A 15,104-nucleotide genomic window follows, 5' to 3' on the forward strand; every position below is an offset into this window, starting at 1 on the left:
AAAATTATATTATCAAGAGTCCATAATCATGTGGTAGTTAAGCATTAACACACCAGTAGTTAATGATTAACTGAACATATAGTACAGGAATATTAGCCATTATGGAGTAGTTAAGCATGAACACACAATAAATATCTTTAGTAGTACTAGTAACTTAACCATAATTACTGGTGAATAAACTTGAATATCACTCAATGAGTGCCATACAAATCAATAATTAATTTGGATTCTTTTCACTTTAGAACAGTGGGTCAAAATGTCTTTATTACAAAAATGTTAACAATTAATTACTCAAAACTGTAAAACTAACACTAATTAAACAATCATTAATATTGTTCAGTTCACTTTATAGATGGTATATCACAGAAATATAACATTATGTGAATCACTTACTACAGAAAGGGTTGGTTGCACCAATAAGGATTAAGCTTAAATTCAAGGTTTATCTACCGGTAATAATTCTGTGCACCAAACTATAAACCTTGTTTAAAAACATGCAGGTTTACATTTGAACCATAATTTTTAGCCTGGATTTAATTTAGGGTACAACGGGGCTAAAGGCACACCTCAACAAAAATGTGCTTTTCGGTACTCCCATAGTGTATGATTGGTGAAAAAATATACATGTTTTTATTAAACATTGATGGAGCAACAGATTTTGGGTAAAAAATAAATCATAAATGTTGTTTGTTTTGTTTAAAAATCGTATACATATACGAGGTGGCAAGGTGGGCCTTTTTATATTATCTGTCCACAGAGACTGTGCAATGCCTTTGAGGCTCCCCAAAGGTCCAAGGGTGAAAATCTTGGTGGTAAATAAACAACATTCTTACTTGGTGATTCCATCTTTAATGTAGTATAGTAAGCACTCAGACATTAGTGGATCTTCATTGAGGTTGACCAGGTGTGGAGTCTGAAACATAAAGAAGTGCTCGTTGAAGCATATGACTTGACTAGCTTCCTTTTAGAATACACTAAACAATCCTCTAACCTTCTTTGGTGAAAAGACTCCAACAGTTCCTCCATCTTCCCTCATCGCCACACCCATTTCAGCTAAAAGTGCCTCCCTAATGACATATTTTTTACAAATGAGAAACTTGAATAATTTCATACACATAATTTCAAACACATTTCAAGATAAAAGCCCTCCCAGGGATCTCCAACCTTTCCATTCTAATGCCCTCTGTGCGGCGAAGCTTCTCTTCCCAAGTTTCATTGAGTTCTGCGATTATCTTCTCAGTTGCCTAGTTTGAAAAGAGGTCGACATTAAAAAGATCAACACTGGCCCTTATTAATTTATCAAACCATCCATCCAGTCATCCCACCACCCTCTCGCTCACCTTCAGCCTCTCAATGGCTTCCTCGCTTCCCGGGCTGAACATGATCCGGTCATGCAGGCTGCTGATGGAGCCAGCTCGACTGGACAGGGCAGAGAGAGAGGGGGAGGGGCTCATCCCTGTCATGGCATTGGTCACTGTGGAGAGATCACCCCTTTGATTGACAGCCTGGATGCTATTGATATTAGTCTTGTAACTGGATAAGTCTGGGCAACAAGTGGGAATGACAGGTTGGAGAGTCAAGGGAGAAAATTGAGGTAAGAGAAAAAGGAAAACCATGGAAACAGAAAAGTAGAAAGTGTCAAAAATAAAGCTCAACAACGAATTAAAGAGGTTATAAAGCTGGAGGGCGCGGGGTAGACGGCATCAATTTGAGGACTTCAGACGCTGTTCTGTGTGAGTGTGTGTGTGATTTTTTTAAAAGTAAATAAGAAGATCAAAAACATGATTATTAATGGATTTTCCCCTCATGCCTCAAATTCATTGGACCAAGCTTGAGATAATGAGCATGGAGATGAACTGAACACTCAATGTAATACTGATCTGTGACCGCACAGAACTACATGCCTATGCTTTACATAGAGGCAAATTTCAAGCAAACCTCTAGAGTGCCTCTGGACCATCAGAGCAGCAATGTACAATTATGTCAGAATTATACGTTTTATTTCAACTGATTAGATAATATCACACAGCATAGACTTTGGTGGTCCAGAGATTCCTGCTTTGGTTCTCGCAGGAGTCGGCAACATTACGAATTGGTCAATGTTGGCAGACACATGAAAAGGACAGAGGATTTATGATTGTTATATGATTGTAATATTATTTAGTTGTTTATTATAAAATGTTGAAGTCAAAGTCCAAAATTAACACTCGTCAAGCAGCAAATATGGGTAAAAATTGTCTTTGGGGAGCAAATGTTGTATGATCTGAATCTGCATTGCAAAACAAAATAATATTTAAATATTTAAATAATACACTCACTGACCATTCAGATTAAAGGCATGCTAATTTCCAATAAAACTCCATAATTCCATAAAGTTTATCCATAATTCTCCAAAATTCTAAGTGGCAATATTCCTCATATTAAAGGTTCACTCAAAAATAAAAATTCTGTCATTGTTTACTCATCCTCATGTCGCTCCAAACCTGTATGACTTTCTGTCATATTCTATGGAGCACAAAGGGAGATATTCTGAAGAATGTTGGTAACCAATCAACGTTGGACCCCATTGTCTTCCATTGGGAAAAAATACATTTCTTACAATATCTTCTTTTATGTTCAGCAGAAGAAATTAAGCAATATAGGTTTGGAATGACATGAGGGTGATCAAATAATGACAGAATTTGGTGAAATCTAAAATAGCTATCTTTTTAAGCCACCAAAGCAAAAATGTAAGAAAAATCATGATGTATCAGACAAATCAAAAACTGACCTGTGCAACCTTAATAAATGTATATATCCTATGAGTTGCGCAGTCCAGTTCACAGCGCTGCATGGGTGACAAACTTTGGCACTGCTTTGTTTATTTTTGCGGTCAAAAAATGGCTTTATTACAAATAAAATACAAACAAAAAATAAACTTAAGGGGAAAAAAAGTTGCCGACCCCTGGGTTATTGTAAGCTGCGAAGCATTTAGAGTGCCAAAATACACACATTTGAGAGCAGACATCCCAGGAGCTTGTGCCCGATATGCTGAGAGAAACAGAGAGAGAAGACAAATCCTTCAGACACATTCCTAGAGCTGTCTGACCCTCAGGTTTCTGATAATGTAATTGTAGAGAATATTTGCTTTTCTAGGATCATTGTCTTGGCAGCATTTGCATTTTAAATTCAATTTTAAGAAGAGTAAAATGTTGTAACTCCTCTGTTTGAAATGCATCACAAGTGACTCACTCTCAATGATGTCTCCAAGACCCTGAGCATAGAGCAGATCCTTCAGACGAGCCACCTCTTCCTTCAACTCGCGCACCAGGCGGTTGTTGGGGTCTTCGTTGATGACGGCGTTGCAACGGATCTGCTTGGCTCGGTCAGCATATCTGTGACAGTGATATTGCTATTAACTATCCAAAAACAGCATCAGAATGTCCGAAATAGTCCAGTATTTAGAATCAACATAAACTGGTAGTAATCACAACTCAGACTGAACACCTACATCAGCCCGGAAGAATGGCTTTTTAGACCGAAAAATTAAATAACTTAAAAAATTAATAAATACATTCTGTCATTTTGTTCAAATTTGTTGTTCAAATCCTGTATTATTATTTTTATTCAATGGAACAGAAAAGAAGAAATGTAGCATATTCACACATTTTCTATACGATGAAAGTGAACGTGAACACCTTTACAGTAACATTATCCATATAACCAAGTAACCCATAAGACTTGCAGTCCAAAGTCTTCTGGAATGATTTGTTTGAAATATGTTTATGGTGCTTTTCAGAACTTGACAGCTTCTGGTCGCCATTTACATTCATTAAATAGACAAAAGAGTACCATTAACACTCAGCTAAACTTCTCTTCCTCCTTCCACAAATAAAAGTCATATGAGTTTGGAATAACATGAGGGTAATGATCATTGTTTTCCATAAAGTGCATTACTTGTCACATACCGAAAAAGTGTGTAGTATTTCGTGACCCTATTAGTCTAATATTAAGTAATGCCTTTATGGCATCATGTTGTTCTTACCTGAGCGTGCTGAGTGTCTCATCATAGTTAATATCAGCAGGGCTTAGAGCTGCTACCATGGCAGTGCGAGAGTTACCTCCTGATAAATGAAAAACATTGTGACCTTCAGGAAAGTTTTTTTTTTTTTTGGACCATACCACAGTTAAACTGACCACGTTGACTGCAACATGAAATACTTTAATTGATGGAGAGCAATTATTATTGTTAAGAAGGTGTGTGCAAGGTGCATGAAGCCTCGTACCAAGGTTTTCCCTCAGCAGCCATGTCAGAACTGAATCCCTGTATGGAATAAAGCTCTCAACTTTCTTCTTCTTCTTGTTCTGTAGGGAGAACAGAAGCCGTGTCAATTGTCAAAGCTACAGCCATAATGCTTGATTATTACAGATAGTTTCAACCGATCCTCACCTTGTTTGGTGCAGAATCCTACAAAACAAAAGAAAACAATTTTAAAATGTTTACAGATCTTTACTTTTCTTTCAACATCATTCCTATTTAAATTGAAAGAATTCTTACTATCTCAGCCAATGCAGAGATAACTTTGCCCAGTGTTGTTAAAGATTTGTTGATATTGGCTCCTTCCTAGAAAAGGGACAAAGCATGCACATTTAATGGATGCACTCATCTGAAATGACACATCTCATGAAACTCTGTTGAACTTAAAGTGACTCACCTTAAGTCTAGTGCCTTTAGCTCCAGTAGAATCCGCCCGCTCACTCCCTGCCAAGTCTACCAAGCTGATTTTGCTGACCTGTTTGAGAACAAAAATGTTGTGTCTCAGAACAGTAAAGCGCTCTAATGCACATACCAGCAAGTTCAGCAACTGTCAAACTGCCAACATCCATCAGTGATGTTCGAACTGCAGGGAGTCCACTCACAGACTTTTGCATTCTAGTCTATTTCTGATCAGGCAGTCACATATTCTCATATAGAACAATGCTAAACACAGCTATACATGGAGGCCTGGTGGGAAAGGCTGAAGGAGAGGATGCGGTACCTTTTCAGACGTGTTTTCTGAATCACTATCATGTCGTTTCTGTGTGAAGATGATGTTGAATACAGCATGGGAGCGGCTGCTGGTCTCATTCATGTTGGTGGCCGCCACAGTCCTTCGAATGAACAGCATGGTAAGCAAAAGCGATGCAGTGGTGAATTGATTTGTTCAATTTCAGTGCTTAACATAAATACATTTTCTTGCCATTCAAATACAAAGTAAGGATTTGTGCTTCTTTTTAGATAAGTACAACTTTCAACTTTTTTACATTTAGGCTCTATACCCTCAAAATTATGTGCAGCAATACACTGCCATTCAAAAGTTTGGGGACAGTAGTATTATTATTTTTTAAAGAAATTAATAGTTTAATTCAAAAGTGACAGTTTATCATGTTTATAATGTTACAAAAGATTTCAAATAAATAAATGCTGAACTTTCTATTCATCAAACAATCCTGAAAAAAAGAAATGAGTCATGGTTTCCACAAAAACATTAATGTTTTCAACATTGCTAATAATAAGAAATGTTTCGTGTGCAGCAAATCAGAATATCTGAATGATTTCTGAAGGGTCATGTGGTGATGAAAATATATGAGTAATGATGCTGAAAATGCAGCTTTGCCATAACAGGAATAAATTACATTTTAAATAGAAAACAGTTATTATTAAATTGCAATAACATTTCACAATATTACTGTTGTTACTGTATTTTTGATTAAATAAATGCAGTCTTGAGACTACTTTCAAAAACATTCAAAACTTTTGAAGAGTAGTGTAATTCAGAGATGCCCCATACTGCACTTAAATTTGTGTCACCTGGCCTTGTTTCCAGAGTCCATCAGGTCCTGAATGTCATTGTAGGAAGTAACAGCCAGTTTTGATAGGTCCTCCACATACGGCCCCATCAGAGGATGCTCTCGCACACGCAGATTCCCTTTGTTCTTTGGGTTCAGAAGGTCCCTCACACGCTCACAGTAGATCTCCATGTAACTGACCTAAAAAAAAAAAAACAGAACAATTTTCACTTGCTCTACAGATTCTGTTAAGAATGCAATTTATGATGAAGGTGTGGCTCTTACCTCAACTGAGTATGACATGCTGTTGTCATTATCGTTATTAAACTTGGTAAACAGGTCCTCACATAGCTGTCACAGAGAGATTTGAGAAAGTTTTTCACAAACTTGGAAGCATCTGAGCTATTTGCTACAATATCAAAGATAGTTATAATGTCAATAACACATTGAATTATAGTATACTACCAATGGGATGATGCCTTCTTGGTCTTTCTCTTGCTTGCCCATCATGGTATATGACTTTCCGGCCCCAGTTTGCCCATAGGCAAAGATACAGACGTTATATCCCTCAAAGGCATGCAAAAGCATTTCCTCCCCTATGTCTTTATAAACCTGCCTTTGGCATGCAAAGTTCACATCTTCTGGCTGTTAAAGACAGAAACACACAGATCCCCAAGGGAAATCATCTTAAATGTCTCTAGAACAGCCATCATGATCATAGTAGAATTAAAAATAGCAGCAGTGAGTTGCATAAGAGGCAGATTCACCAGTTAATGTGTCAAGAAACTCACCGTCGTATGCGACCAATAGGAATAGTCAAAGTTGAAGCTCTTGTTGTCCTTTGGCTGTTTTGGATTTACAATTGCTAGAAAGCAAAAAAAAAACATGTCTATAAGAATAAATCTACAATCTAATTGACAAAACAACAAACTACCATACATTAAACTATTTCCCCATTTTCATTTCATTCCATTCATGATCAGACCTGAAATCTCATATGCCAAAGGATGGTGTTAAAAACCTTATAATGAGGATAGAAGAACGTCATTATTCTTGTAAATATATTTATACACTACTGTCCCAAAACATTTTTTTTTTTTATAAATAATATTTTAATTCAGCAGGGCCGCATTAAATTGATCAAAAGTGACAGTAAAGACATTAATGTTTCAAAATATTTATGTTAAATGCTGTTCCTTTAAACTTTTTATTCATAAAAGAATTCTGAAAAAATATATATATTACGTAGCACAACTGTTTTCAACATTGAAAATAATCATAAATGTTTCTTGAGCAGCAAATCAGCATTTTAGAATGATTTCTGAAGGATCATGTGACACTGAATACTGGAGTAATAATGCTGAAAATTCAGCTTTGACATCACAGGAATAAATTAATGTTTTGAATAAAAACATTTCACAATATTATTATTGTTACTGTATTTTTTATCAAATAAATGCAGCCTGGATGAGTATAACAGACTTCTTTCCTAAATATTAAAACTTATATAAAAAACTTACCAACCCAAAACTTTTGAACAGTGAAGTACACTCCAAAATAATAAACAAATAATTTATATTTAGCTATAATTATAAATGATATGCCATTTTTTATATAAATTAAGACCTGACTGTCTGTTTATTTATCCACAAAAGCCATGTCCAAAAATGACAAAAATATTAAAAATCATTCACTATCTCAATGTAGTCATCATAACAGCATACTGGTAATAGACCCTATAAGGCTATATGTATAATGTAGGCATGTTTCAAGACAGATGAGTCTAAGGAAGCGTGAATCATGCCATCCCTTGGGTTCTGGGAATGAGGTCATGAACCTCCCTGCATCCTCTCACTAGCACAAAGCCGTGCAGTGTGTCTGGCCTCACACTCTGCATCAGCTGACTCTGTTTTCCCACTCATGCTGCAGGCAGAACAACAGGACGCTTTACAGTTTTTGGAGATGCTCTAGAAACGGGGGCTGGAAATGCCACAGATTGGCCTGAAATGGGCAATGTTTCTGAACATGTACAGCTAGGAGGATACAAAGCTTTTTGCTCCATGAGTTAAGAAAATGAAACAGAGATGAATATTTCTGGTTTCAGTTTATTTTGATGGTCCCTTTAATACATTTGGTTGACTCTAAGTAACGTTGCACCTACATGTCTACTAACTCTCATTAGACTAGTAGACTAGTTAAAATAAGTTGACATGTAGTTGCAAAGTTACTTATAGTCAGTAGAATGCCTGTTGGAGGACCATCACCATAAAGAATTAGCAAATATTAGCAGTCAGTCTACTAATACTCTAATGAGAGTTAGTTGATATGTAGTTGCAAAATTAATTATAGTCAAGAAGCATTCAAAAGGGACCCTCAAAATAAAGTGTTTCTACCATATTTCTTACAGTCCATGAAATAGTATTTTTCCATTAAAAATATTACACATTTTTTTATCATTATGGCAATATTATCTTGCTGTTTAATGTTTCTCTAGCATCATAGTAACAAATAATTAGTGTTATTGTGCCACTCTCCGCATCAAACAATATGAGTCTCCATCTCTAAGTGAAAATGTGATTTTGTTCCTCATATTCTTGTTTTCATGGATTAATGCAAGAATATTACATATAAATTACTAAAATTCAATACTAAATCCCCAAAAAAGAGAGTTTTGTTACTATGAAACAAATAGTAAGTCAACAAATCTAGCCAGGTGGTGACAGCACACCCAATCAATTAAAGCTAACCTTTACCAAAACCAAAAGCATGACCCCTTTGACATTTTCAAACCCGTAAGCCTAGAGATGCAATATTTTCACTCATGGGGGTGCTGATGAGAGACCATCAGAATAAATATTTCATTACGATGATAAATTATTACAACAGCATATAGTGAGCACAGTGGCATGCATCTCTTACTTAAATTAGTTCAAATGATCATTGACAGCAAGTGAAAACAGATGTTTTGAAAGAGCACTCACTGGTGGTGTTGCCTGACATCTGAATGATACACTTGCTATCTTTTCCAATCTCTCGTGAATTGAAGGGTCGGACCCTCACAGCTACTTTCACCGAGGCACATGCCATGGTGTCTGAGTGCTGGGGCTTTGCTACTGCACAGGATCTGATTGGACGAAGCCCTGCCAGGAATCAGAGGCCACCTGCCACCTGTAGAGAGAAACACTGACATGCTATGTGTTGCAATCATACATTTTTGTTTTTATAAAAAAAAAGGGGGTATGAACATTTCTATTCTTTGTATATGTGAAACTTACTTCACTATAGAATAAAGAGTACAGTATAGATGCAAAACGAGGCAAGAAATGTGTTAAGGCCTACACTTTAGATTTAGTACCTCAGCAGTTCACTTAGAACTAATAAAGACAATAAATAATTTTGGAAAAATCCCATGAATCTGTTCAGGATATTGACCTAAGTTATTGATAATCTAATTTAGGTAATGGAGCTCTCTGAGATCCAGACCATGACTCATCAGGACTATCACATTCAGCAGATTACTGTACACTTGATATGGCTATGTGAATTCATAACCCCTAAAACTAGCCGTATAGCAAAACAGGCTTACAAACAGGTTTAGGATTCATATGGGCACATTTTCTTAACAAAATAACTAACAGCCTGTTCACAACATATGTTACAATGCATGCAAGCTGTAAATCATACTCTGGGTTAGTGACATTTCATTTTAACAACTCTTAAGAGACTATGACATCTCACATAATAACCCATTTGATAACTGCCCAACTGTGGATATCTTAATACATTAAAGGGGAAAAGGGAAAAAAAGAAAAGGAAGTGGGTCAAAGTTGCATAGCTTAAATTATTTCGTACTACAAAATATATTAGGCTACAAATCATGGTTTAAATCAGTGATGGATTAGAAAAACTGTCCATGTTTAATCTTTAAAAGAACCAAATTTAGGATATAGGCTATATTTCAACATTTAATACGGAAAATTATCCTGTTCATTTCAAGTTGATTCTTTTTTTGTTTTACTGGCAACTTCAAGTGGGATATAGCCTAGCTAGCTACCTAAACGTTGTCAAAAATAAGTAAAATATTGAAAATAAAAAATAAAATGTAGCCTACTAAAAACAAGCTGTGGGTACCCTAAATTTGAACAAGATTTATCCATAGACTGTTCTCATATCCAGAAAAAGACTGGGCTAGGTGCCATCCTTCGAGTGGAAAATCACAGTTATGTTTGTACACAATACGGCGCATTGAGCAAATGTTATTCGCGCACACACAGTCCTCCGCCGCGTAGAATCTACTGAAAATGGCTGCCCGTCAGCCAATACAGTCATGAATCAGCTGTGATGGACGAGCATTTGCGTCAGCTTCCTTCAGTCCACCCGGCAAAACAAACGCAATGAATCCCTTTCAACGGCCATTAAGCAAATCACGGAGGACAAGCAGATATCCTAAACAAGGTTATATAAATATGTATTCCATCTGTTTATTTTTAGAGCTGCCTCTGCGTAGATGCTGCGATGCGGCAGTAACACCCCATATGCTAGAGACGAGACAAATAAAAAACGCTCCCAATATAATCAATGAAACGATCTACACAATTATAATCGACATCACCAGTTTGCATTGTGTATCCTACAATAGAAGCGCTCGAGGGTGTCGCGTCGCGGTAGACTTGAGGTGTTAAAGTCTGTCTGTTACTATGGCACTATTTTCTCAGAATCTTGTCCAGAGCAGAATACTTGTAAGCAAATATACAGAATTTCGAATTTCCGATATCAAATACGTAAATCGTTTCCTCCTACACAAATATTAGTGCGTAGCTACTTTAAATACCCGAACGCACCTCAAAATAATAATAGGCTAACGTTATTAATAAAAAAAATAATACGGTTACGTCGTTATATATTTATACAGAAGGCATTTCACTCAGTAATTATCAGTTCAATCTGACCGGCCTTTGAAATTGAAAACATCTAAATGATGAAAAAGGCCCAGATTTCATGACATGGCCTCACCCTTTCAACATAAACAGCATCCTTCTGCACTGTGGCCAATCTCAGAGCTGTCAATACTGTACATGTAAATAAGACTGACTAAAGCAATTATACATAAATGTCCTTTGATATCCAATAATAATAAAACAACTGATGTGTATATGCTCAAATAGTATCATTATAGTAGGCCTACAAGATCAAATTTGAACAAATAATTATATCTATTCTGTGAAGAGTTTTCCTTTTATAAACATCCATCTCCAGATCTTTTTCATTTTTTGCTGACTGTTTTGTATTCCACCAGCCTCTGTGTGGCTTTCCGGACAAAACAAGAGTGGAATAGTGCACCACCCTCCTTATTCTCATTAGAGACATGAAAAACACTGGTTATAAAATATAGGCCTAACAAACAATAATCAAGATCTCACTTAACTGATTCCTGATGGCAATATCCTGTTGAGATTGCGGAAAGCAGCGAGTTATTCCATCAAGTCTGCTTCCATCCGCCGTCTTCTTCCTCACCCAGTTGTTTTATTTTTCCTATGGGCTCTCAGCCTCTCCCTAGTTCAGCGACATCAATGCAGGTGGAGCCCCCCCTGGCAAGACCATCCGACTGAGGGAGACTGGTTTTGCAGGGTCTGGTACGCAGTGGTGCATCAAGAAGGGCCAAGCAGAGGGAGGGGTTAATGGATGTGAGGATGTGTTGAGAGAGAGTGTTTCTTCAGACTAACACAAAATGGCTCTTATGGTGGAGCCAAGGATGCTGATCAGCCGTGAGTCGCTGATGACATCATCAGTGTGGGAGCTAGCGGCATTGATGCAGCACAGGGAGTGGGATGGAGGGAGGGAGGGAGAGAGAGAGCGAAAGAGAGAATGGGAGGCTGAGAGCCACAGACAGAAAGGGTGCGATAACAGCATCACAGGACACTGTTAAAAAAGACCACGGTCATGGATTTGCTTTCGTGTCCTCGAATTTATTATAAACCACAGTGTTAAAATCACAAAGAGCTCATTTTAAATTCCAAGCTTAGCCAGCAGAGTCTGTGTCTCAGCCTGCACAAGCACAGACCCCTCTCAATGAACTCATTATGAAGGCTAGAGGGTGCCAGCTAAGCTTATGCAAGGAGACAAACAAGTTGGGTTCATTTAAAAAAAGGGATCTGAATTATTATTTGTAATTAATAATAATAGTAAAAAATTGGGGTAATATATTTTTTTTAAGAAATTAATTTTCTTTTCAGCAAGGATGCATTAAATTGATCAAAAGTGATAGGAAAGACATTTATAATGATACAAAAGATTGATATTCCAAATAAAGCTTTTGAACTTTCAATCATCGATCCTGAAAAAATATTAAGCAGCACAACTTCAACATTGATAATATTAAGAAATGTTTCTTGAATGCCAAATCAGCATATTAGAATGATTTCTGGAGGATCATGTGACACTGAAGACTGCAACAGCACAATTTTCAACATGGATAATAATAAGATATGTTTGAAGTAATAAGAAATAAGAAAAGACTGAAGTAATGCTGAAAATTCAGCTTTGCCATCACAGGAATAAATTATATTTTAAAATATGTTAAAATTGAAAACAGTTAAAGTAAACCAAGTTACAGTTAAATCTTATAGTAATATCACATAATTTTACAATATTTTTTTATCAAATAAATAACGCCTTAATTGGTGAACATACACTTTTAATAAAGTCGCTGCCTGAACTTGGCTCAAATCTCAACACTAAAAATATGGACAACAGCTGCTGATAAGGTCTCTAAGTATATTGTGCAAAGCAATATTCAGGACTCAGTTTGAACACTTCAACACTTTATCCCATTTCTTTATTTTTAATTCTTATTTTTTATTGTTTTTTATAAATGTTTTTATCATCCCTGTGACTGTTTTTCTGTAGACTTATCTGTCCATTTTGTACCCCATTATAAAGAGACCGCGGGGTGGGGTGGGAGGGATTGGTAGATGTGTTGTTTGTTGTGTTTCTTTTTGCCGTGTTTATTGTCAAAAAGAAAAAATCTAATAAAAATAATAATAATAATAAAAATAAAAAAAGTCGCTGCCTTAAAATTTTAAGTACAATCAACTTGGATGTTTAAGTAATTTCAACCTAAATTACATTAAACTGACTTTAAAAAAGTTTAATCTTGTATAACATAAAAAAAAGTTACAAATTGCTTAACTTATTTTGATGAGTTAAAGCAATGTAAAAACATATGTTGTCATAAATTATTGATCATTAGGAGACTTCTCTCGAAAACAATAAAAAATCTTACATACAAAAGTGTTGGTTCAGTGTGTACATACATTTTTTGTAAAAAAATAAATAAAAAAAAATGGTTATATAGCTGTACAAAGTAATATAGACTGAACCATTGTCAATGGTGTGTGTGGTAGAGTGGGGGAACCCCCCCCCCTTAAGCATGTCATTTTTTTCTCTAAAAACAAAAGTTAAATGTGTCTTGAAAAGTTTTCAGTGACAATGACATAAATTATAAACCAAGTGTGAAAAATGTCCAGAGTTTTCATGTTATTAGATTTTTAACAAAATGTTTTATTTGTACCAAGCTGCTGGGGTAAATCCCCACACAGCAGGGGTAAAATGGCCCATTCTGAAAAAAGCAATTTGCTTTATACATTTACAGCAAAATCAGAGTACAAGCAGTTTTAGCTTAAAATTTTAATTTTGGCCAGTCAGAATAACAATATGAATATTTGTTTATGAACCATGCTGAAAATCAGCCTATTTGAAAAATATTGTTAGATGATAAATATAAAGTCCAAATAATTTTATTCAACCACCTAGATAGATAACATTTGATGGAAAAACAAAGGATGTGATGTTCAGACCATGGTAACTACAGTAATTATGGGAAGCGATGCCCCCTGGGGGCGTTTTACCACAAGTTGGGGGTGTTTTTTTGTCAAAAATTGTCATCCTAAAAATATAATTATATTTTCCCTAAATAACATGTACTCCCTAACTACAGGCCTTACTATTCTCATATAATATATAACTGTGATGTTCTGCAAAACAACAAGCAGTAATTTTTCTTACTGCTGAAAATAATATATCACTTAACGTGAAATCCGTTTTCTCTCAGGTACGCTACCAGTGTAAGCTTCACATTGAATACTTCTAAATCACTCTTGTCAACTTAGTCCATAGCAATAACAAAAATATATCTTAGACTTTATCTGATTTTTTTTATTAAACTATAACTTATCTGATTAAACTGTAAAAAAAAAAAATTGAGATAAGATAAAAAGTAACATTGTGAAATATATAGACACAATTATTAACATACTCTGATGCATAAGCAAGAAAATATATATATTTTGAAGATTATTGTACTAAAGTCAAATTAAAAATGTAATAACTTCAATGGACTAAAATAGTTTTAGCAGAACAGCCCCATCTACTGGGCAGCTGACATCATTCTGCTCACTATTACACAAGTGGATGTCAATTTAAATATATACTCAATTTTTTGAATTAGTATTTGAAGGTCAACCACGTCAATATGCATTGCACACATGTCTTGTCTTTCACAAAAGTATGGCAAGAGTTGCATCTCTCTTACTCTGGCTTGTGAAGTGGGTGTTGAGCCCCACCACAGTGCAAAGGGCACACAAGGGTAAACATTGCGTTTCCACTTATTTACTGTGCAGACTAATTATTTACTGCAGGATAAGTGATGGGGACCAGTGCTCTGGTCAAAGTCCCCGCTCTGACATCAGCATCTGCTTCCTATGACACAAGACTGGTGTGTTTTTGGAGAATCGCTGTGTTCTGAACAGCTAGTTTTGTACAGAGTAAGCATTTTAGTACTGAATGGGAACAGCACACTCTATTCATGTTAACACTCTGCTCATTCATTTATACAAAAATGATCAAATTAAATATAGCTGAATATTAAATATATTTAAACTCACAAAATCATTACATAATTAAAATAATAAAATTTGATTTTAGTTACTATATACATTATTACATTATAGAAATTATTAAAATGCAAATAATATGGAATAGCTAGTTTGCAGTTTTAATAATGTTCACCTGATGTGAACTTTCTAAGTAGCGCACCAGTTGACCTTCACTGTACTATTACCATAGACATTTGTTGAAACAATTCAGAAAAATTGTATAGTTTATTTTAAACTGAAATAAAACCACATGAAAAATTGAGAATCAAAATAACTAAATTTCTTAAAGTTTGTAAACTGAAATATCAGAATTATATGTGCACCAGCCATACACTAACATGCTTTGAAGATCTAATGCAATGT

General features: G+C 35.5%; 1 protein-coding gene across 1 annotated transcript in view; it reads right to left on the reverse strand.

The window, feature by feature from the left end:
• Window positions 1–11,546, reverse strand: part of kif1ab (kinesin family member 1Ab) — a 30,338-nt gene extending 18,792 nt beyond the window's left edge. The window contains exons 1-18 of the mRNA XM_082172202.1: window positions 11,234–11,546; window positions 8,790–8,976; window positions 6,600–6,673; window positions 6,274–6,453; window positions 6,094–6,159; window positions 5,831–6,009; window positions 5,019–5,130; window positions 4,695–4,772; window positions 4,538–4,603; window positions 4,430–4,447; window positions 4,266–4,344; window positions 4,025–4,103; window positions 3,232–3,374; window positions 2,992–3,030; window positions 1,341–1,543; window positions 1,165–1,244; window positions 992–1,067; window positions 834–913 (exon numbers count right to left, since the gene is read on the reverse strand). Coding sequence (XP_082028328.1) covers window positions 834–913; window positions 992–1,067; window positions 1,165–1,244; window positions 1,341–1,543; window positions 2,992–3,030; window positions 3,232–3,374; window positions 4,025–4,103; window positions 4,266–4,344; window positions 4,430–4,447; window positions 4,538–4,603; window positions 4,695–4,772; window positions 5,019–5,130; window positions 5,831–6,009; window positions 6,094–6,159; window positions 6,274–6,453; window positions 6,600–6,673; window positions 8,790–8,895 — 1,658 coding nt within the window. The 5' untranslated portion in view covers window positions 8,896–8,976; window positions 11,234–11,546. The remainder of the gene's footprint in view (window positions 1–833; window positions 914–991; window positions 1,068–1,164; window positions 1,245–1,340; window positions 1,544–2,991; window positions 3,031–3,231; window positions 3,375–4,024; window positions 4,104–4,265; window positions 4,345–4,429; window positions 4,448–4,537; window positions 4,604–4,694; window positions 4,773–5,018; window positions 5,131–5,830; window positions 6,010–6,093; window positions 6,160–6,273; window positions 6,454–6,599; window positions 6,674–8,789; window positions 8,977–11,233) is intronic.
• Between the last annotated feature and the right edge of the window lie 3,558 nt (window positions 11,547–15,104).

Source organism: Leuciscus leuciscus, assembly GCF_965113295.1.
Source record: "Leuciscus leuciscus genome assembly, chromosome: 6".
Classification (NCBI taxonomy): domain Eukaryota; kingdom Metazoa; phylum Chordata; class Actinopteri; order Cypriniformes; family Leuciscidae; genus Leuciscus; species Leuciscus leuciscus.